Below are 24266 nucleotides of genomic sequence, written 5' to 3'. Positions count from 1 at the left end.
AAAGTTACTAGAATGTTATGGATCACATCTATAAGGACTGTTGTCACCAACAGTCTGAGTTTATTTAAGCAAAGATCGTTAGGGGATGTTTAACAATTCTATTAAGTGTATTCTTTCCCTTTTTTGAATCATTTTTTAACCTTAATGCAGCACCATCACAATTGGCCTGAGCTTTTTCAGAAAACCTTCGCAGAATAGAAAAATTAAAAAAAAACATTTTGGCAGCTGTTTCAAGCTTCCCTCTGAGGTTTGTGCAGCCTTCCATGTGCACTACCTCATTCAGACCGCCACTCACGGCTGAGACTGCAGATGTCTTCCTGTCCCTTCTGCCTCTCGACTTTCCTCACCTCCTGAAGACATTTCTGTACACCCTGCTTTGTATTGGGTTCATGGTCCGATTTCTCCTATTTTTGTATGTTGTAAACTCTTGAATGTAAACTGGTGATGAATGTTAAAACTTTGTGAACATGGTTAGTGACATTTCACACTCACTGTAAACATGCAAAATAATGGTTTCAGATATTTCAGTTAATGATGTGAAAATGATTGAATCTTTGGTCGATTCTCCTGATGGAGAAATCAACAATGTTTCGACTCATCTGTGGGAACTTCTGAGACAGCTGCAGCACGGGATTACTTGTGTGCCAAACTTTGAGAGCGGTATTCCATCTATTAAATTTAGTTTATTCACATTCATTTGAAGGAATGATGGAATCAAGATGTGTGAAGAATATTCATCAATTTTCAGAATGACATTTCACCCAAAGAAGCCGCTACTTCCTGTCCTCAAAACAACTGGGAATCCCATCCCTGAGCAAGTCCTTTCCTTCCCTTTCCCAGTGTTTATCTTTCACACCTCTCATCGATATATTAATTATTATTCTTCACAGAAAGTCAGTGAGCTCGTGGAGAAGGGAAACAGGGCGGGCAGTGCCAAACTTCTCCTCAATCTGGTGATGGAGAAAGGACCTCGGGCTCGAAGGATGATGTGGGAATCCTTTGTGAAAATGCACCACAGATTACGGAAATTGGGCACAATACTGAGAGAAATACAGGAACTTGGTATGGTAAAATCACACTGAATTCAGTTTCAGACCCAAACACTGCAAACTTTACTACAATATTACACAGGCCTGATTTAATGGAAGTTAATTCTTTTCAACAGGTTCTGATCCAATTACTTATATGAAAGTTGGAGAAGAATTATCAGAAATACCCAGCCACCTGAAAGGTGAGGGAGGAAATGGGGATTTCAGACAATTCATTTGACTTGTGAGAATCTGGGTATTTGAAAATACATCTTTGCCTCGAGGTTATCAGAATTAGAGATACAGAAATACATAGTCTTGGAGCAGGACTAAAAATTGTTTGGAAATCAACAATTCTTGTGAATTCAGCATCGATGTAAGATACAATCCATGTGACTTCTGACATTTCTTGTAATTATAGGGATATTGCTTCACTTACTTTAATTCACAAAACCACGTAGATGGCGGGACCCTGATAGAGTTTTAATCCCTGTACTCACCTGGCAGGATCCTGATTCACTGAGAAACCCTGTACACACTTGGCAGGATCCTGATTCACTGAGAAACCCTGTACACACTTGGCAGGATCCTGATTCACTGAGAAACCCTGTACTCACCTGGCAGGATCCTGATTCACTGAGAAACCCTGTACTCACTTGGCAGGATCCTGATTCACTGAGAAACCCTGTACACACTTGGCAGGATCCTGATTCACTGAGAAACCCTGTACTCACCTGGCAGGATCCTGATTCACTGAGAAACCCTGTACTCACCTGGCAGGATCCTGATTCACTGAGAAACCCTGTACTCACCTGGCAGGATCCTGATTCACTGAGAAACCCTGTACTCACCTGGCAGGATCCTGATTCACTGAGAAACCCTGTACACACCTGGCAGGATCCTGATTCACTGAGAAACCCTGTACTCACCTGGCAGGATGCTGATTCACTGAGAAACCCTGTACTCACCTGGCAGGATCCTGATTCACTGAGAAACCCTGTACTCACCTGGCAGGATCCTGATTCACTGAGAAACCCTGTACTCACCTGGCAGGATCCTGATTCACTGAGAAACCCTGTACTCACCTGGCAGGATCCTGATGCATTTAAAACCCTGCACATACCTGGCCAGAGCCTGATACACTGAAATGCTGTACACACCTGGCCGGATCCCGATATGTTGTACGCACTTGGCAGGATCTGCATACGCTGTGCCCACCTGGCTGGGTCCTGAGGCGCTGTGCCCAACTGGCTGTGTCCTGAGGCACTGTGCCTAACTGGCTGGGTCCTGAGGCGCTGTGCCCACCTGGCTGGGTCCTGAGGCGCTGTGCCCACCTGGCTGGGTCCTGAGGCGCTGTGCCCACCTGGCTGGGTCCTGAGGCATTGTGCCCACCTGGCTGGGTCCTGAGGCGTTGTGCCTACCTGGCTGGGTCCTGAGGCGCTGTGCCCAACTGGCTGGGTCCTGAGGCACTGTGCCCAACTGGCTGGGTCCTGAGGCACTGTGCCCAACTGGCTGGGTCCTGAGGCACTGTGCCCAACTGGCTGGGTCCTGACTGCGTCCTGATGCGCTGTGCCCACCTGGCTGCGTCCTGAGGCGTTGTGCCCACCTGGCTCCGTCCTGAGGCGCTGTGCCCACCTGGCTCCGTCCTGAGGCGCTGTGCCCACCTGACTGCGTCCTGATGCGCTGTGCCCATCTGGCTGGGTCCTGAGGCGCTGTGCTCACCTGGCTGGGTCCTGAAGCGCTGTGAAGCACTGTGCCCACCTGGCTGGGTCCTGAAGCGCTGTGAAGCACTGTGCCCACCTGGCTGGGCCCTGAGGCGCTGTGCCCACCTGGCTGGGCCCTGAGGCGCTGTGCCCACCTGGCTGGGCCCTGAGTCGCTGTGCCCACCTGGCTGGGTCCTGAGGCGCTGTGCCCACCTGGCTGGGTCCTGAGGCGCTGTGCCCACCTGGCTGGGCCCTGAGGCGCTGTGCCCACCTGGCTGGGTCCTGAGGCGCTGTGCCCACCTGGCTGGGTGCCGTGATGTAGGGGCATTTCCATACGGTCGCATGTGGCACACAGTTTTCTCCCTCCGAGTGTGCACAGCACCACAGGTAAAAATAGTAAAAATCTGCTATGCTAGCATTCAGCCGCTGAGCAATCTGTGCCCCAACTCCTCACAATATCCAGTAATCTGCTTCACAAACATCACTGAAGGATTCAAACGTTGAACGACTCGAATCTCCATTGTTGTGCAATCAGGATTACGTGGGGGTTTGTACTGTCGACAATACACGGCAGTTTGGATAGTATTCACCATTAGAGAGAAAATATTACCTGCATAGAAATCTGCATTCAGCAAATATAGAATCAAGTGCGGATATGAAAATTTTCTCGGTTTTTGTTCACTTTCAATGAGATTTCCATTAACGTTTTAATGAATTAAATCTGTTTCAGTAAAGTGGTCTTGAGAAGTTACTTATTAATGCCAATAACAATAAAAAACATATTCTCTCTGTTCTGATTGAAGATCTTCAACAGAAACACAAGGAGACACTCCGGGTACAAACTGAAACACTGAGAGTGAACACTATCCTCATAAAGGAGAAGGTTAAGATTTTCCAGCTGGTTGATCGATACGCTGAGCTAACGGTTATTTCTACTGTTCGAGATCGGACACTTGTCGAACATGAACTGCTGGCAAGAGGCCGAGACCATGAAGAATGGAGAGAGAATCATCTCCGGAGAGAACTGGAAAAAATCCGAACAGATCAATTGTTTCAGAGCAGCTTTTCCCAGAGAAAATCCAAATCTGGGAACTCAGCAGCAGTGAGCGGAGTCCCGGGAATTGGAAAAACAACAATGGTACAAAAGATTGTTTATGACTGGGCCACTGGGAAAATATACCCACACTTTCAATTTGTTTTCAGTTTTAAATTCCGGGATTTGAACACTATTAACTGTCGAATAAACCTGAGGAATCTGATATTGGATCAGTATCCTTACTTTGGGAATATTCTCGGAGAGCTCTGGAAGAACCCAGAGGGATTGCTGTTTATACTCGATGGTTTGGATGAATTCAAGGACAGTATTGATTTTGCCGACAATCGGCGAAATACAGAACCTTCGTCCATGTGCACAGATCCTGAATGCTGGTGTGAAGTGTCTGATATTGTGTACAGTTTAATACAGCACAAGCTGCTCCCAGGATGTTCAGTGCTAGTGACCAGCCGCCCCACTGCATTACATTTATTGGAAAAGGCTGAGATCAGTGTCTGGGCTGAAATCCTGGGATTTGTTGGTGATGAACGGAAGGAATATTTCAACAAGTTTTTTGAAGATCAGACGGTGGCAGCAGCTGTTTTCAAACACGTGGAGGAGAACGAGATCCTGTACACCATGTGTTATAACCCTTCCTACTGCTGGATTCTCGGTCTGTCACTGGGTCCCTTCTTTACACAAAGAGCCAGGAAACAGCAGCAAGTTCCCAAGACCATCACCCAACTATATTCCTACTATATTTACAACATTCTGAAAAACCATGGCCGAGAGATTGAAAATCCCCGTGATGTGTTACTGAAGCTTGGTGAGATGGCCTTCACAGGAGTCTCCAAGAAGAAGATTGTGTTTCGAAATGGAGATTTGATTGAGTACAATCTACAACCTTCCCAGTTCCTGTCTGGATTCCTGATGGAACTTTTGGAGAGACATGATTCTGCCCAGAGTGTGGTTTACACATTCCCACACCTCACCATCCAAGAGTTTGTAGCTGCACTCACACCATTCCTGACTCCAGATCCCGGGGACATCGGGAAACTCCTCAGTGAAGCCCACAGCGAGGAAGATGGGCGATTTGAGATATTTCTCCGTTTTGTTGCTGGTCTTTCCTCCCCACAGTCAGCTCGACCCCTGGAGGAGTTTCTGGGACAATTTCTTCTTCAAACAACCTGCCGAGTGATTGACTGGGTGAAGGAGAAGGTTGAAGGGCAGATTGGAGACACAGAGACTGAAACTGGGAAGAGGAAGCTCCTGAACACATTCCACTACCTGTTTGAGTCACAGAATAAAGCACTGGCTCAGAACACAGTTGGATCTGTGGAAGCACTTTCATTTCGTGAATTTCGTCTGACCCCGATTGACTGTGCGGTCCTGTCTCATGTCATTGGACTCTGTGATACAATAAAACACCTCAACCTAGGGGAATGCTACATTCAGTGTGAAGGGCTCCAGCGGCTGGGACCCATTCTACACAAATGTCAGGAGTTGAGGTAACTGTTTGTTTGGTCTCATAGCGGATATTTTCATTGTTGAGAAGCCATTTCCTTTGTTCTAATAAAACAGAGGCATGTTCATTCGAGGACGTCAAGAGAGAAACAATGTCCAATGGTCACAAAGTGTGGGAGAATGGCACAAAGTAATAATGCTCATTTGAGAGCAGATGCAGATATGATGGGCCGATTGGCCTCCTTCTGAACCTGTAATAAATCTAGATTCTCTGATAAAACTACATCATTTCAAGAAGGCAGATTCTCGTGGAATAGGCGTGGGCAATAAATGTTGGCATAACCAGCGATGCTCACGTTCCTTGAATGAATAAAAACATTATTGGGATGAATTTTAAATAGTTAGAGCTGTAACGGCCTCCCTCCAAAATCTGAAAAAGGATCATTCCCTCTCCCAACAGAAACCATCTGATTCTGTACGATGCTATACAGAAATTAGTTTCCCTTGTTCAGTACAGCTTACAGTGTGTGTTTAATTATTATCAGGATTATTTTCCTGCGCTCTACCTCTGTTATGTATTACAGTAGGTGTGTGTTATATTGGGACAATGTCCCTTTATAAGTCACGTGATCACTGGTGACATCATCAGTTAGGGTTGCTTTCTGAATGCCTGCGTTGCGCTGCCTCTACTGGCAGCCTCTGTGAACTCCGTCTTGCTTCTTGGATTAACTGGTTGTAACTGAAACTCAGTGCTTCTATCATTCATTGTGGGTCTCTGAATATAAGTGTTGTGGGAAAAATCCACTTGTAGTCAGACTTCGAGATTCAGACAATACGATTTATTAAACGGAGCTCCGGGAGATAAGGCACAAGTTCGTAGAACACTTTTTCTCAATAGAATGTCGGGAGCGGTCCATTTTTATACCCTTTACACAATGGGTAAACCGGTGATTCGAACATTGTCACATCGTTTAAGCAAGTACAAACAGGTATAGACATTTAACATCTTATGAATGGGTACATTTCTCATGTCTGTATCTATCAATGGTTAGTTTCGGCTCATTCAGGTGTTAATTGGTTTCCTCGCATTCATATTTTCCCGCCTTCCCTTAGGTTAATCTATCCTCTTTGTTTCGGGGTTTCCTTATCTTAAAAGATGTCTTGACCCTTGGCTTGGCTTCCTGAGGTGTTTGTTTGCTATGAGTCACTGTCTGTGATTTGGAAATGGCTTGTCTGTTAGGTTTTGATTTAAAGTGATTTCTGAACAGTGGGGGCCGGTCTGCCTTTTGGCTTCTTTCCCAGTTAACTCTTTATGTGCCAAGCAGCCATTTTAAAGTGTGCTCTCTTGTATTTTTCCCTTTACATCAGCAACTATTTTTTTAACCTCATTAACTCTTACAACGTCGTAAACCTTAAATTAAAATGCAGGGACAGTTTCAAGTGAAACCAAAAATGGGCAGGCAGGCAGCTTTGTTTAACATTAAGTGAAATAACAGTTTTGGCCCTTTCTTACCACACAAGCACAGAAACACAAATTAAACTTAAACTCATGTGTTATTGTCTAATGCCCACAAACATAAACTATTTCATAACAGTAAAGCCCAAGATGCTGTATTCTTTAACTGCTGCCTACACTTGCCCTGCTAACGGCAATGATCCATGCACATATACGTCCAGTCCCTCTGATCCTGCAATCCGTTAACAATTCTACCGACTATTTTATATTGCTTGCTCAAGTGCATGTTTCCTGAAAGTATCACCTCACCCGTCTCTGCATTGAACTTAATCTGCCACCTATCTGTACACTCCACCATGGTCTGTTTTTCAATGCCAAGCTCTCTTCCTCACAGTTTACGATGCCTCAAACTTTTCTGTGATCAACAAACTTTGAAATTTTCCTCGAGACTGCCAGCATCTAGATCATTCCTTTATATCAGGGAAAAGCAAGGATCCCAATACTGACCGCTAGGGTTCTCCACTACCGACATCCTCCAGCCTGAAAAATATCCATTACTCTTTGTTCATCCAATTTTGTATCCACGTTGCTACTTTCCCATTTATTTTATGAGCTTATGCCACAAGTCTGTTGTGTCACTGCATCAGATGATTTTTGAATATCCATGTACACCACATCAACAGCAGAACCATCATTGACCCTTTCTGTTGCTTCCTCCAATTCACAGCAATACAAAGCCAGTCGCAAACGGCAATTGTTTTACCAACCAATTAACTTAATTTCGTTTGTGTCGCAATTAGATTCACCATTTCCCTTTTGAACTCAGCGAGGGCTGGCTCAGAGTAGCTGAATGCTCAACTCCCCTCCGACCCTCTGCTAAGTTTAACACTACTGCTCCACGCTGGAGCCGCAGACTTGACTCAATTGGATTGACCCAGTCTTTTCGGTTGTGGTTACTACCTCCTGGCCCTCTCTTCATCCACTCCAACAAACTGAGATAGCTGGGAATTAAACCTGTATCAACTGCTTGCAAAGCAACTATGCTCATTATTATATCACCGTCATTGCATTTTGGGACCCCTGTGGTGTAGGTGCACCCACAATGCTGTGAAAAAGAGAATCGAAGGACTTTGATCCAGTCACTGTGAAGGGATGGCGATATCTTTCCAAGTCAGGATGATGTGTATCTTGAAGGGAACTTCCAGGTGGAGATGTTTCCATTTATCTGCTTGTCCTTCCAGGGATAGAAATCACAAGTTTGGAAGGTGCTGTGTAACGGGCCATTGGGAGTTGTCGCACTGCATCTTGTAGATGGTAGACACTGCTAGCTCTGTACCTCTATGGTGGATGGAATGAATGTTGAAGGTGGTGGGTGGAAAACCAGTAAACAAGCAGAGTTAAGCTGGATGGCGACGAGCTTCCTGAATCTTGAGCTGCACTCATCAGACAAGTGGATGGTATTCAATTAAATGCCTGACGGGTCTTGTGGATGCTGGAAATGTTTTGGGAAGTCAGGAGGTGAGTTACTCTGTGCAGAAATCGTGGCCTTGAACCTTCTCTTATAGCAGTTCCCAAAGGATGCAGCGCGCCACACTGGTGCGGCGAGAGAATATGGCAAGTGTGGCGGGAAGATTCAAGGACAATCAAATAAACATTTAAACATGGATAGGTGTTTTTATGTAGCTCCATTGTTATATACTTTCTGGATGTCCCATGATATTATAAAGTAGTTGTGTTCTATGTTATGAATCAAGCACTGCTCGGAATTGTTTGTTTTCTTGTTTTTGAATATATTTCTTATCAATAAAAAATTCGGTGTGGCTCGAGCAAATTTTTATTCCGAAAGTGTGGCCCAGTGAAAAAAAGTTTGGGAACCACTGGCTGAAAGCCACAGTATTGATCTGGCTAATCTGTTTCTGAACAATGATAACACCCAAGATGTTGACATTTGGGGATTCATGGGATGATGATGCCATTGAATGTGAAGGGAAATGACGTATTCTCTCTTGGTGAAGATGGTCATCGCCTGGGACTTCTCAGCCCTTCCCTTGTTCAAGCCTTGCTAAATATGGACAGGTCCTGCATCACTGTCTTGCGGAGTTGAGAATGGTGCTGAACGTTGTGCAGACATCAGCAAACATCTCCACTTCTGACCTGATGATGGAGGAAATGTAATTGATGAAGCAGCTGAAGATGGTTGGGCCGAGGGCACTCCCCTGAGAAATTCCTGCTGTGATTTCCTGGAGATGAGGACCCTCTCTTCACCCACTCCAACAAACTGAGAAAGTTGGGAATTAAACTCATATCAACTGCGTGGAAAGCAACTATGCTCACTATTATATCACCGTCATTGCATTTAGGGACTCCTGTCGTGTCGGTGTACCCACAGTGCTGTGAAAAAGAGAGTTCCAGGATTTTGACCCAGTCACGGTGGAGGAACAGTGATATATTTCCAAGTCAGGATGGTGTGTATCTTGGAAGGGGTGATGTTTCCATTCATCTGCTGCCCTTGTCCTTCCAGGGACAGAAATCGCAAGTTTGGAAGGTGCTGTGTAACAGGCCATGGTGAGTTGTTGCACTGCATCTTGGAGATGGTCCAACAACCACAACTATCTTCCTTTTTGCTGGTGTTACTCCAACCGGCAGAGTCTTTTTCTATCATTTCCATTGACTTCAGTTATTCTCTGGCTCCTTTTTGCTACATGTGGTCATATTCTGCCTTGATGTCAAGGGCAGACACTCTCATCTCACATCCTGAGTTCACCTTTGTTGTCCGTGTTTGCATCAAGGCTGTAATGAGGTAGGGGTCTGAGTGACCCTGAGTAAGCACAAGCTCAGAGTCAGCGAGCAGGTAATTGCGAATTCAGTGCCATTTGATAATCTCGATGACGCCTTCCATTACTGTGTTGATGATCGAGATGAGACTGATGGGATGGCAAATGGACAGATTGGCTTTGTTCTTTTTTTGTGTATGGTCATACCTGGGAAATTTCCCACTATTTTGGGTAAATGTCAGTGCTATAGATGTATTGGAGCAGCTTGGCTCGGAACAGAGCATCTTCTGGAGCAGAAATCTTCAGTACAATGACTGGAATTTTGGCAAAACCTATGCTCTTTGTAGTATCCTGTGCCTTCAGCTATTTCATGACACCATGTGGAGTGAATCGTATTAGCTGAAGACATATCTGTGATGTTGGGGACCTCTGGATGGGTCAACCACTGAAGTTAGTTACCAATATTTGAGCCATATCTTTTGCACTGATGTGCTAATCTCCTCCGCCATGAGGATAGGATATTTGTGGATCCTCCTCCTTCTGTTGTTTCATCGTGCACTGCCATTCACAACTAAATGTGGCAGGACTGCAGAGTTTAATCTGAGGCGAGGAAACCAGAATTTCCTGAATGAGGAAATCAGCTGCCGGAAAATCTCCAGTCAAACTGTCAGTGATATGAAACAGGATTTTCGGATCATCCTTTTCCAATGTGAGGATCTACTGGGAAGAGGGAACTCCCGGGAATACCCGGAAATAGAACACTCGCCATACCTGCAGTGAATGTGGAGCCTGTTTAATGTGGAATAAAGTGGGAGACACTTCTTCTCCCATCAACTGTTCAAGCAGAAATATTTCAGCTTTCTAATGGGAGAATAATCTTTCCTTGTTGTACAAAATCCAGGGGATGGATCTCCCATCAAAACTGAGCACAGCTTCACAATTTAACTCACCCTGGGATATTATACAGATTAATCTAATGTCAAGAGTTAAGAAGTACAGGGAATCACAGCTTTATCATTTAACTCTCAGTAAATTGTACAATTCTCATAAAATCCTGGATTTATGTAACAGCAGAAATGATTTGAATTTCCGGAAGCTCGACAGAGTCAGTCAGATTCAGGAGGGTAATCCTGATGATCAGGAAATGAGACCAGAATGAGGGGTATGTTTAAAAATTACTTGCTTGTTCACAGGGTTTGGACATCGCTGGCTAGACCAGCATTCATTGCCGGCCCCTAATTACCCTCGCATCCTCTAGGGGCCATTAGCAGTGGGCAATAAATGCTGGTTTAGCCAGTGACACGCATATCCATGAACAATTGAACAGAAATATATATTTTGAGAGGTGTAAAGGTAGTTTTCACCAGTAGGAAACCAGTGATAGCGATTCTTTCATCATTTTCCACTGCTAACTATTTTCGTTTCCATTCAACTGAAATGACAATTGGTTAAGGTGTCGTATCGTAACTTGAATCAGTTCCCCACTGCTGCTAAGTTTCTGACACAAAAATAAGCCCAGTTTCTTTTCCTGGTGAAAATTCAGCTGATTTTAATGTGTTTTTCACTCTATCCGTTTAGCCTCGATCACAATAACGTGGGAGATTCAGGAGTGAAGTTACTGTCTGCGGCTCTGAGGAATCCAGACTGCAAAATACAGGCACTGAGGTAAGTGCCAGACTTTGTGAGATTTTTTTGTAATAATTGGATGTTTGACACTGTGAATTATTATCAGTGTCAGTCATTGTGTCATTTATAATCGCCACACATCACTCCTGTCAGTGTTAGTGTTATTGTTAAACACCACGGATTTACCCTGGTTCCTGAAATCTTTCTCCCTCTGATCTCCAGGTCAGAGCATAACAGCCAGAGATATTCTCACCTCCGTACTCAGGATAAATCAGTCAGTGATGTGTCTGAACCTGAATTACAAGAAACAGCGAGATTCAGGAGTGAAAGTTTTAATTATTCATTTATAGTTATTCTCAATGCATCAGAATAAAAAAGATGAACAAAACAATTAAATGCGAATAGAAATTCCATAGATGGGAGCTCGCAGGTTCAAACTAGTTCATTTGTCATTCAGATTCGAGATGTTTATGTCTATAAGCTTCTCAGTTTGTTTAAAAGTATAAAACTGCTGTATATCGGTAAGGCAGTTCACAAATGACATTGAAGTCTGATTAATTGCATCCCGAGGGATCCACACTCAAATGTGTGTCAAATGGAGCTGAAGGATCATTTTAAAAGTTAAGGCAGAGATCGACGTGGAGAGGGTTAGGAAGGGAGTTCCAGAGTTTACAGCCCAGGAACTCTGACACCCCAGGAGGCGGGAAAGTAAGTTGCAATGCAAAAATAAGAATGGACATAGATAGGTTAGGAGACTGGGCCAAAATGTGGCAGATGGACTTGAACGTGGACAAGTGTGAGGTCGTGCATTTTGGTTGGAAAAATGGCAAGGTGACTTATTATCTAAATGGGGAGAGACTTCAGGGTGCTCCGGTGCAGAGGAATATGGATGTCCTCGTTCATGAGCCCCAGAAAACTAGCATGTAGCTACAGCAGATAATAAAGAAAGTGTATGGAATGTTGGCATTTATAGCTAAAGGAATAGAATCTAAAAGTAAGAAAGTATTGTTGCAACTATACAAGGTGAGTCTGCACCTGGAGTATTGTGCAGTTTTGACCCATAGAACCATAGAAAATTACAGCTCAGAAACAGGCCTTTTGGCCCTTCTTGTCTGTGCCGAACCATTTTATGCCTAGTCCCACTGACCTGCACTTGGACCATATCCCTCCACACCCCTCTCATCCATCAACCCGTCCAAGTTTTTCTTAAATGTTAAAAGTGACCCCGCATTTACCACTTTATCCGGCAGCTCATTCTACACTCCCACCACTCTCAGCGTGAAGAAGCCCCCCCTAATATTCCCTTTAAACTTTTCTCCTTTCACCCTTAACCCATGCCCTCTGGTTTTTTTCTCCCCTAGCCTCAGCGGAAAAAGCCTGCTTACATTCACTGTATCTATACCCATCAAAATCTTATACACCTCTATCAAATCTCCCCCCAATCTTCTACGCTCCAGGGAATAAAGTCCCAACCTATTCAATCTCTCTCTGTAACTCAGCTTCTCAAGTCCCGGCAACATCCTTGTGAACCTTCTCTGCACTCTTTCAATCTTATTTACATCCTTCCTGTAACTAGGTGACCAAAGCTGTCCACAATACTCCAAATTCGGCCTCACCAATGCCTTATATAACCTTACCATAACACTCCAACTTTTATACTCGATACTCCGATTTATAAAGGCCATTGTACCAAAGGCACTCTTTACGACCCTATCCACCTGTGACGTCACTTTTAGGGAATTCTGTACTTGTATTCCCAGATCCCTCTGTTCAACTGCACTCTTCAGAGTCCTACCATTTACCCTGTACGTTCTTCTTTGGTTTGTCCTTCCAAAGTGCAATATCTCACACGTGTCTGCGTTAAATTCCATTTGCCATTTTTCAGCCCATTTTTCCAGTTGGTCCAAATCCCTCTGCAAGCTTTGAAAACCTTCCTCACTGTCCACTACACCTCCAATCTTTGTATCATTAGCAAACTTGCTGATCCAATTTACCACATTATCATCCAGATCATTGATATAGATGACAAACAACAATGGACCCAACACCAATCCCTGCGGCACACCACTAGTCACAGGCCTCCACTCAGAGAAGCAATCCTCCACAACCACTCTCTGGCTTCTTCCATTGAGCCAGTGTCTTATCCAATTTACTACCTTCCCATGTATACCTAGCGACTGAACCTTCCTAACTAACCTCCCATGAGGGACCTTGTCAAAGGCCTTGCTGAAATCCAGGTAGACAACATCCACCGCCTTCCCTTCATCCACTTTCCTGGTAACCTCCTCGAAAAACGCTAATAGATTGGTCAAACATGACCTACCACGCACAAAGCCATGTTGACTCTCCCTAATAAGTCCCTGTCTATCCAAATATTTGTAGATCTATCCCTTATCACACCTTCCAATAACTTGCCCACCACCGACGTCAAACTTACTGGCCGATAATTTCACGGATTTCTTTTGGAACCTTTTTTAAACAACGGAACAATATGAGCCACCCTCCAATCATCGGGCACCTCCCCCGTGAATACTGACATTTTAAATATGTCTGCCAGGGCCCCTGCAAGTTCAACACTAGCTTCCCTCAAGGTCCGTGGGAATACCCTGTCCGGTCCTGGGGATTTATCCACTCTGATTTGCCTCAAGACGGCAAGCACCTCCTCCCCTTTAATCTGTAAAGGTTCCATGGCATCCCTACCAGTTTGCCCTATTTCCATAGAGTCCATGCCCGTTTCCTCAGTAAATACAGATGCAAAAAAACCATTTAGTATCTCCCCCATCTCTTTTGGTTCCATACACAGTCTACCACTCTGGTCTTCAAGAGGACCAATTTTATCCCTCACTATCCTTTTGCTCCTAACATACCTATAGAAGCTCTTTGGATTTTCCTTCACTCTGTCTGCCAAAGCAACCTCATGTCTTCTTTTAGCCCTCCTGATTTCCCTCTTAAGTAGCTTCTTGCACTTTTTATACTCCTCGAGCATCTGATGTGTTCCTTGCTGCCTGTACATTTCATACAACTCTCTCTTCCTCTTAATCAGTGTTACAATCTCCCTCGCGAACCAAGGTTCCTTATTCCTATTTACTTTGCCTTTAATCCTGACAGGAACATACAAACTCTGCACTCTCAAAATTTCTCCTTTGAAGGCCTCCCACTTTCCATTTACATCCTTACCAGAGAACAGCCTGTGCCAATCCACACTTCCCAGATCCCTTCTCATTTCATCAAATTTGGCCTTTTTCCAGTTCAGAACTTCAACCCGAGGACCAGATCTATCCTTATCCACGATCAGGTTGAAACTAATGGCATTATGATCACTGGATCCAAAGTGTTCCCTCACACTCACATCCATCACCTGCCCTAACTCATTTCCCAATAGGAGATCCAATATCGCATCCTCTCTAGTTGGCACCTCTATATACTGATGTAGAAAATTCTCCTGAACACATTTTACAAACAATTCTCCTGAACACATTTTACAAAACACATTTGGTCCCCTTATTTGAGGAAAGATGTAGTGGCATTGGAGGCAATTCAGAGGAGGTTCAGTAGATTGATTCCAGAGATGAGGGGTTTGTCGTATGAAGAGAGATTGAACAGTTTAGGCAGATACTCTCTGGAATTGAGAAGAATGAGGAGAGATCAAATTGAAATATAGAAGATGATGACAGGTATGGTAAAGAAGCTTCCGCTGGTGGGGCATTCTAGTAGAGAAGTCATAGCCTTAGCATAAGGAGTAGCAAATTTAAAACAGAGTTGAGGAGAAACTACTTCTCCCAAAGGGTTCTGAATCTGTGGAATTCGCTACCCCAAATTGCGGTGGACGCTGGGACAGTGAGTAAATGTACGAAGGATTTGGACAGATTTTTAATTGGTAATGGGTTGAAGGGTTATGGGGAGATGGCAGGAAAATGGGGATGAGGAACATATCAGCAATGATCGAATGGCGGAGCGGACCCGATGGGCCGAATGGCCCAATTCTGCTCCTGTATCTTATGAACTCATGAATTTGTGAGCTCAAAGCTCAGCTCAGCTGCCAATGGTAATAATCACAGTACAGAATAGTCAGAATTATATCCCTATGAATAATGGGCAGTGATTTTAATAACACAAATAATAATACTACAAGTACCATAGCTATCAATATTCGTGTTAGAAACGCTGTGCGCTAATAATAGACACATAACCAGCTTGGCAGCAAAATTAAAGACCATGAAATAAAACAGACGATGGCATCATGGATATGAAGTTATCTGTGAGACAGACAGGAGTGGCTAACTGCCCTCTTTAAGTTAGAAGAAGCTGACAGTGGCTTTTCTCAGCAATCAGTACAGCATTACTATGGTTAATTGTCTTTACACATAGTTAAATTGGTAATGCACCTGAACCACAGGGGCACCAATATCCTGGGAGGGAAATTTGCTACGGCTCTTCGGGGTGGCGGGGGGGAGGGGGGTTTAACTAATTTGTCAGGGGGATGGGAAAAGGAGTTGTAGCCCGGAGGTCAGTGAGTGTCGTGAGGTACTGGGAAGTGTATCAAGGTCAAAGGTGGGTACCAGCAGACACGAAGGTGGGTTGAAGTGAGTCGACTTCAATGCAAGGAGCATCCGAAATAAGGGAGGTGAACTTGGGGCGTAAATTGGCATTTCGGACTCCGCTGTTGTGGCCATTACAGAGGCATGGGTAGAACAAGGACAGGAATGGTTGTTGGAAGTTCCAGGGTATAGATGTTTCAGTAAGTGTAGAGTAGGTGGTAAAAGGGGTGGAGGAGTGGCACTGTTAATCAAGGAGATTTTAGCGGCTGCAGAAAGGCATTTCGAAGGGGATCTGCCGATAGAGGTAATATGGGCTGAGGTTAGGAATAGGAAAGGAGCGGTCACGTTGTTAGGAGTTTAATATAGGGCCCCAAATAGTAATAGAGATGTGGAGGAAGAAATTGCTAAGCAGATTATGGATAGGTGTGGGGGTCACAGGGTAGTTGCCATGGGGGACTTTAACCTTCCAAATATTGATTGGAACCTATATAGGTCGAATAGTTCGGATGGGGCAGTTTTTGTGCAGTGTGTGCAGGAGGGTTTCCTGACACAATATGTGGATAAGCCGACAAGAGGTGGGGCCACATTGGACTTGGTAATGGGAAATGAACCGGGCCAAGTGTTGGATTTGGTTGTCGGGATAGTTTCCTTGAACAGCATGTTACGGAACCGACGAGGGAACGAGCTATTTTGGATCTGGTATTGTGTAACGAGGTAGGTAGAATTAAGGATCTTATTGTGAAGGACCCTCTTGGGTCTAGTGACCACAATATGGTCGAATTTCTGATTCAGATGGAAGAGGAGAAAGTTTGGTCCCAAACCAGTGTCCTCTGTTTGAACAGAGGGAAATATGATAGGATGAGGGATGAATTGGCTAAGGTAGACTGGGAGAGCAGGCTGGCAGGTAGGATAGCTGAGGAACAGTGGAGGATTTTTAAGGAGATCCTTTTCAGTTCTCAGCAAAAATATATTCCAGCAAAAAACAAGGATTGTAAGAAAAGGGAGAACCAGCCGTGGATAACGAAGGAAATAAAGGAGAGTATTAAAATAAAAACAGCTGCGTACAGAGTGGCCAAAAATAGTGGAGAAACAAGTGATTGGGAAAAATTTAAGAAACAACAAAGAGAGACTAAGAAAGCGATAAAGAAAGGAAGGATAGACTATGAAGCTAGGCTAGCAATTAATATAAAAAATGATAGTAAAAGTTTTTATAAATATATAAAAAGGAATAGAGTGGCTAGAGTGAATGTTGGACCCTTGGAGGACGAGAGGGGGGAGTTAATAGTGGGAAATGAGGATATGGCTGAGTCTTTAAATAAGTTTTTTGTGTCGGTCTTCACGGTGGAGGACACAAATAGTTTGCCAAATATTAACGATAGAGGGTTGGCAGCAGGAGAAATACTTAATACAATTAATGTTACCAGAGAGGCAGTGCTGGGTAGACTAATGGGACTGAAGGTGGACAAGTCCCCGGGTCCGGATGAAATGCATCCCAGGGTATTGAAAGAAATGTCAGAGGTAATAGTGGATGCGTTAGTGATTATTTATCAAAACTCGTTGCATTCTGGGGTAGTGCCGGTTGATTGGAAAACGGCTAATGTTACGCCGCTGTTTAAAAAAGGAAGGAGACAAAAGGCGGGTAACTATAGGCCGGTCAGCTTAACGTCTGTAGTAGGGAGAATGCTGGAATCCATTATTAAAGAGGAGATAGCAGGGCATCTGGATAGAAATGGTTCGATCAATCAGACGCAGCATGGATTCATGAGGGGAAAGTCGTGCTTGACGAACATGTTGGATTTTTATGAAGATGTGACTAGGGCGGTTGATGGAGGAGAACCGGTGGATGCGGTGTTTTTGGATTTCCAAAAGGCGTTTGATAAGGTGCCCCATAAAAGGCTGCTGAAGAAGATTAGGGCACACGGAGTTGGGGGTAGTGTGTTAAAGTGGATTGGGGACTGGCTATCCGACAGGAAGCAAAGAGTCGGAATAAATGGGTGTTTTTCCGGTTGGAGGAAGGTAACTAGTGGCGTGCCGCAGGGATCGGTACTCGGGCCGCAACTATTTACCATTTATATAGATGATCTGGAGGAGGGGACGGAGTGTAGGGTAACGAAGTTTGCAGACGACACAAAGATAAGTGGAAAAGTGAATCGTGTGGAGGACGGAGAAGATCTGCAGAGAGATTTGGACAGGCTGAGTGAGTGGGCGAGGATATGGCAAATGGAGTATAACGTTGATAAATGCGAGGTTATACACTTTGGAGGAAATAATAACAAATGGGATTACTATCTCAATGGAAACAAATTAAAACATGCTACCGTGCAAAGGGACCTGGGGGTCCTTGTGCATGAGACGCAAAAGCCCAGTCTGCAGGTACAACAGGTGATCAAGAAGGCAAATGGGATGTTGGCCTATATCGCGAGGGGGATAGAATATAAAAGCAGGGATGTCTTGATGCACCTGTACAGGGCATTGGTGAGGCCACAGCTGGAATACTGTGTGCAGTATTGGTCCCCTTATATGAGGAGGGATATATTGGCATTGGAGGGAGCGCAGAGAAGGTTCACCAGGTTGATACCGGAGATGAGGGGTTTGGATTATGAGGAGAGGCTGAGGAGATTGGGTTTGTACTCGTTGGAGTTTAGAAGGATGAGGGGGGATCTTATGGAGACTTATAAGATAATGCGGGGGCTGGATAGGGTGGAGGCGGAGAGATTCTTTCCACTTAGTAAGGAAGTTAAAACTAGAGGACACAGCCTCAAAATAAAGGGGGGTCGGTTTAAGACAGAGTTGAGGAGGAACTTCTTCTCCCAGAGGGTGGTGAATCTCTGGAATTCTCTGCCCACTGAGGTGGTGGAGGCTACCTCGCTGAATATGTTTAAAGCGCGGATGGATGGATTCCTGATCGGTAAGGGAATTAAGGTTTATGGGGATCAGGCGGGTAAGTGGTACTGATCCACGTCAGATCAGCCATGATCTTATTGAATGGCGGGGCAGGCTCGAAGGGCTAGATGGCCTACTCCTGCTCCTATTTCTTATGTTCCTATGTTCTTATGAGAGCACTTTGGAGATAGTGACCACAATTCGGTGTCTTTCATTTTTGCAATGGAGAGGGATAGGGCCATATGGCAGGGCATAGTTTAGAATTGGGGGAGTGGTAATTATATGCAATTAGGCAGGAATTAGGAAACATAGGATGGGAACAGAAATTGTCAGGGAAAGGCACTAATGGTAAGTGGAACTTTTTCAAGGAACAAATACTGCGTGTCCTTGACAGGTATCTCCCTGTCAGGCAGGGAGGAAATGGCCGAGTGAGGGAACCATGGTTCACAAAAGAGGTTGAATGTCTTGTCAAGAGGAAGAAGGATGCGTATGAAAGGTTGAGAAAAGAAGGTTCAGTTGGCTCGATGGAGGGTTAGAAGTTATCAAGAAATGAGCTGAAGAAGGGGCTTCGCAGAGCTTGGTGGGGGCATGAGAAGTCTTGGCGGGTCGGATCAAGGAAAACCCCAAGGCTTTTTACTCTTATGTGAGGAATTAAAGAATGACCAGGGTGAGGTTGGGGCCGGTCAAGGACGGCAGTGGGAATTTGTGTATGGAGTCAGTAGAGATAGGAGAGATGATGAATGAATACTTTATTTCGGTGTTCCCCAAAGGGAGGGGCCATGTTTTTGAGGAAGGGAGGGTGTCACAGGCTGATAGGCTGGAGGATGTAGATGTTCGGAGGGAAGATGTACTAGCAATTTTGAATAAACTGAAGGTTGATAAGTACCCTGGGCCTGATGAAATATACCCTCGGAATCTTTGGGTGGCAAGGAATGAGATAGCAGAGCCTTTGGCATTGATCTTTGGGTCCACGTGGGTGGTGCCAGAGGACTGGAGAGTGGCGAATGTTGTTCCTCTGTTTAAGATAGGGAATAGAAATGACGCTGGTAATTATAGGCCGGTTAGTCTTTCTTCAGTGGTCGGTAAGTTGATGGAAAAGGTCCTTCGGGATAGGATTTACGACCATTGAGAAAGATGCAGCTTAATCCGGGATAGTCGTGAAGGGCAGATTTTGCCTCACAAATTTGATAGAATTTTTTGAGGAGGTAACTAAGTGTGTTGATGAAGGTAGTGCAGTTGATGTCATATACATGGATTTCAGTAAGGCGTTTGATAAAGTCCCCCATGGTCATCTTATGGAGAAATTAAGGATGTGTGGGATAGAGGGAAGTTTGGCCGATTGGATAGGTAACTGGCTATCTAACAGAAGACAGAGAGTGGTGGTGGAGGGAAAATTTTCAGACTGGAAACCGGTTACCAGCGGAGTGCCACAGGGATCAGTGCTTAGTCCTCTGCTGTTTGTAATTTTTATAAATGACTTGGAGGAGGGGGCTGAAGGGTGGATCAGTAAATTTGCTGATGACACCAAAATTGGAGGAGTAGTGGATGAGGTGGAGGGCTGCTTTAGGCTGCCAAGAGATATAGATCGGATGCAGAGCTGGGCTGAAAAATGGCAAATGGATTTAACCCTGATAAATGCATGGTGATTCATTTTGGTGGGACTAATTTAAATGTGGAATACAGGGCAACGGTAGGGTTCTGAAGAATATGAAGGAACAGAGAGATCTTGGGGTTCATATCCACAGATCTCTGGAGGTTGCCACTCAAGTGGATAGAGCCGTGAAGAAGGCCTATAGTGTGTTGGCATTCATTAACAGGGGGTTTGAGTTTAAGAGCCGTGGGGTTATGCTGCAACTGTATAGGACCTTAGTGAGACCACAATTGGAATATTGCGTGCAGTTCTGGTCACCTCACTATAAGAAGGATGTGGAGACACTGGAAAGAGTGCAAAGGAGATTTACCAGGATGCTGCCTGGTTTGTACGGTAGGTCTTACGAGGAAAGGTGGAGGGAACTTGGGCATTTCTTTTTGGAGCGGAGGAGGTTGAGAGGAAACTTGATCGAGGTTTATAAGATGATGAGGGGGGTAGATAGAGTGAACGTTGAAAGACTATTTCCTCGGGTGATTGGAGCGGTAACTAGGGGGCATAACTATACGGTTCATGGTGGGAGATAGAGGAAGGATGTCTGAGGTAGGTTTTTTACTCAGTGGTTGGGATGTGGAGTGGATTGCCTGCAGGGATCGAAGAGTCAGAAAATTTTGGAACATTTAAGAAGTTATTGGATGCGCATGTGGAGCACTTCGGGATGATAGGGAGGAGATAGCTTGATCTGGGTTTCAGACAAAGCTCGGCACAACATCGTGGGCCGAAGGGACTGTTCTGTGCTGTGCTGTTCTATGTTCTATGTTCTACATTAACAAATTAGACTTGGGTGTATCTAAAAATGAGATGTGAACCTGGTGAAGCTCCAGCACACGGCCACTTGCAGACCAGAGAGCGGAAGCAGCAGATGATAGCCCGAGCTCAATCATACCAAAACCAATGGATCAGATCAGTGATCTGCTGTCTTGCCATATCTAGTCATAAATAGTGTTAGACACGGAACAAATGTTGGTCACACCGCTAACATTAGGCGACACGTGGCACAATGGCCAGTACTGCTGCCTCACAGCACCAGGGATCATGGTTCAATTCTGGCTTTGGGTGAATGTGCAAACTCCACACATACATTCGGCCCGTGTCCTCCGGGTGCTCCGGTTTTCTTCCACAGTCCAAAGATGAGCAGGTTCGGTTGATTGGCTGTGCTAAGTTGTCCCTAGCAGTGTCAAGATGTGGAGGTTAGGGGGATCTTTGGGCCATATATGTGGAGTTTTAGAGACAGGGCCTGGGTAAGATATTCTTTCAGAAATTGGTGCAGACTCGATGGGCCAAATGGCCTCCGTCTGCACGGTGGGAATTCTCTGATTCCATATACAAGCCTCAAGAATCCCATCATTACTGATGACGGAACCCAGAGCATCAGTACAAACAACGAGGCTGAAACTTTAGCAGCCATCTTCAGCCAGAAGTGCTGAATGGAATGATTAATTTCGGCCTCCTGCTGAGGTCCCTAGCATTACAGATGTCAATTTGATTCACTGCATGTGAGGTAAACAAATGACTGAAGGCGCTGCGTACTGCAAAATCTGGCAGCCTGGCAGTACCCCAGCAATGGTACCGAAGACTTGTGTTCCATGACTAGCCTTTCCCCTAGCAAAGATATTTCAGCACAGCTACAACACTGGATATATCCCACAACGTGGAACAAAGCAGGAAAAATCCAATCTGGTGTATTACTGTTCCATCAGTCTGCTCTTGATCATCAGAAAATGTGCAATCCTTCCAATGCCTTATGAGCATCACTGCAGGAGTTCCTCAGGGTGATGTCCAAAGCCCAACCACCTTCAATTGCTTTAGAAATGACCTTCCTTCCATTATGATGTCAGAAGTGAGGATGCTCACTAATGATTGCACAATGCTCAGTACTGTTCACAATTCCTCAGAGACTGAAGCAGTCCATGTCCATAAACAGCAAGACCTGAACAAAACAGAAAATGCTGGAAAGGCTCAGCATGTCTGACAGCTTCTGTGGAGAGAGAACAGCTAACGCTTCGCGTCTGGATGACTTTTCTTCGGAGCAAGGGGCTGAAGGGCTGAAGAACATTCAGGCTTAACCTGATAAATAGCAAGTCATGTTTCAGGACACATGTGGCAGGCAAGGCTCATTTCAAACAGAAGGGAATCTAACCATATTCCCTTTACTTTGAATGGCAGCACCATCGCAGAATCCTCGACCATCAACATCCCGGATGGTGGGGGCGCACTGGGACCATTGAACAGACACTGAACTGTAAACACTATGGCTCCAAGGGTAGATCACAGTCTGGGAATTCGGAGATTAGCAACTCGCCTCCTGTCTCGCAAATGCTTGTTCTCTGTCAACAAGGCACAAGTCAGCAGTGTGATGGGATGCGCTCATCTTGCTGGAATGAGCGCAGCTTCAGAAATATTCAAGAAGTCCATCCGTGGCAGAGGAGCTCAATGGATCAGCAGGCCATTCACTAAATTAATCATTGACTCTCTCCATCACTGACACACAGTGCCAGCAGTGTGTACCACATACAAGGTGGACTGTCACAACTCAGCAAATTTCCTGAGACAGCATGTTCCAAACATGTGCTATCTATCACCTAGATTGGCAAGGATATCAGCAGGCTGAAACACCAACCAGCTTCAGATTCCTTTCCAAGCCGCGCAACATTTTGACTTAGAAAATATTGCTTTGCCATCATTACTATGGGATCATAATCCTGGATGTCCCTTCCTCACGGCATTGTATTGGATGGCTGCAGAATTTAAGACGATGGCTCATCACCCCCTTCTCAAAGGCAATTGGGGATTTGCTGCAAGTGTTGTCAGTGTCCGTGACACCATCATCCGATGAAATAATTAATAAAGACCAGTGCTACCCACTGAAGGGATGGGTAATTGTGCCTGTGTGTAACCCAAAGACAGTTACAGAGGAGAGATACAACAGCTGCTGCAGGGCAGATTGTGTGACCATTAAGCACCCCAGAGGAATTCTAAAGATAGATCTGATGGAACTCTTCAATATACCCATCAAGGGTCTCAAATATCCTGGTGTTGTGCTGTGCTCTATACAACCTGGATTTAGGGTGGAGAAGCTTTGAACAAAGTGTGACTTTGAACAAGTGCGATGTTGACCAGATGCTTCATGATGAGGAACCCCAAGGACCACGGCCAGGGGACATGGGATATGTGTCAGGGAGGATGGAGATTATCTATTACAGACATGTTTTGCATGGGTCTTACTCACACAGCTGCTCAATGTAATAAATCTTCCACCTTCTGCTCCCCGTTGCTGTTTCTGTGAATGTTCTGCCATTTCTCTGGAGCCGTCACTACCTGAGACAATTACATTGGAAATGTATTCACCTCATTCAGTGTAATATTTCTGATCTCTCATTCCCAGTGAACTGTTGAAAACCCAGTAATGTGGTGAAGGACCTTTTTATTCGTGCGCCATCTCTGAATTTATTAAAAACATATGCATAATAGGTGACCGGCAAACAACAAAGTGTAACAAAGTGAAACCCAAGGAAGCAACCCCACCATGACAACCACCCCCATCCCCACACTTTCCGCTGAGCTGCAGGCAGCATCTTACCTCTCTCCTCTGGGAATTTCGATGACCGGGACCTTTGTCCTTGGATTTTATGATCCTGGAAGGATCCGGCTGACTGTGCGTCCTCTGCACAGATGCTGGAGTTGTCCCTGTCATCATAGCTTCATGAGGTGCTTGTGTCACGGTCGGAACAGAAGAGGACCCACTGCTCACACCAGGGGCATCCTGAGAGGAACCCCCAGATGCTGCAGGCAGTCAATGCTATATCCATTCAGGGCAAACTGGACCCTCCCTGCTCAGCTGAAGAGTAAGAGGTCCTGACAGTGCTCCAGGTGCATTTTCTACTCTCGTCCAGCCACTGCTTCACAGAGCTCATGGGGGTGGTGATAACAAGCAGGTGGCTCTGTGTGTCTCCAGTGGGTACTATGCTGGATGGTACTCTCCATGAAGGTCAACAATCTCTCCATGGAGGATATTGTTTGTGCTCAGACCTGAGACATGGCACCGCTGCTGGCCTGGATTGACTCCTCCATCCTTTGTGTATGGATACACACAGCCTTTGGAAACTCCACCGA

General features: G+C 45.1%; 1 protein-coding gene across 1 annotated transcript in view; it reads left to right on the top strand.

The window, feature by feature from the left end:
- Window positions 1-24266, top strand: part of LOC144486489 (NACHT, LRR and PYD domains-containing protein 3-like) — a 136815-nt gene that overhangs the window by 38751 nt on the left and 73798 nt on the right. The window contains exons 6-9 of the mRNA XM_078204533.1: window positions 891-1062; window positions 1166-1231; window positions 3535-5272; window positions 11037-11123. Of these exons, the coding sequence (XP_078060659.1) occupies window positions 891-1062; window positions 1166-1231; window positions 3535-5272; window positions 11037-11123 (2063 nt within the window). The remainder of the gene's footprint in view (window positions 1-890; window positions 1063-1165; window positions 1232-3534; window positions 5273-11036; window positions 11124-24266) is intronic.

The sequence above is a fragment of the Mustelus asterias genome, unplaced genomic scaffold (genome assembly GCF_964213995.1).
Source record: "Mustelus asterias unplaced genomic scaffold, sMusAst1.hap1.1 HAP1_SCAFFOLD_366, whole genome shotgun sequence".
NCBI classification, from domain to species: Eukaryota; Metazoa; Chordata; class Chondrichthyes; order Carcharhiniformes; family Triakidae; genus Mustelus; species Mustelus asterias.
Note: the sequence above shows the minus strand (reverse complement) of the source record. Positions and strands in the feature narration are given on the sequence as shown.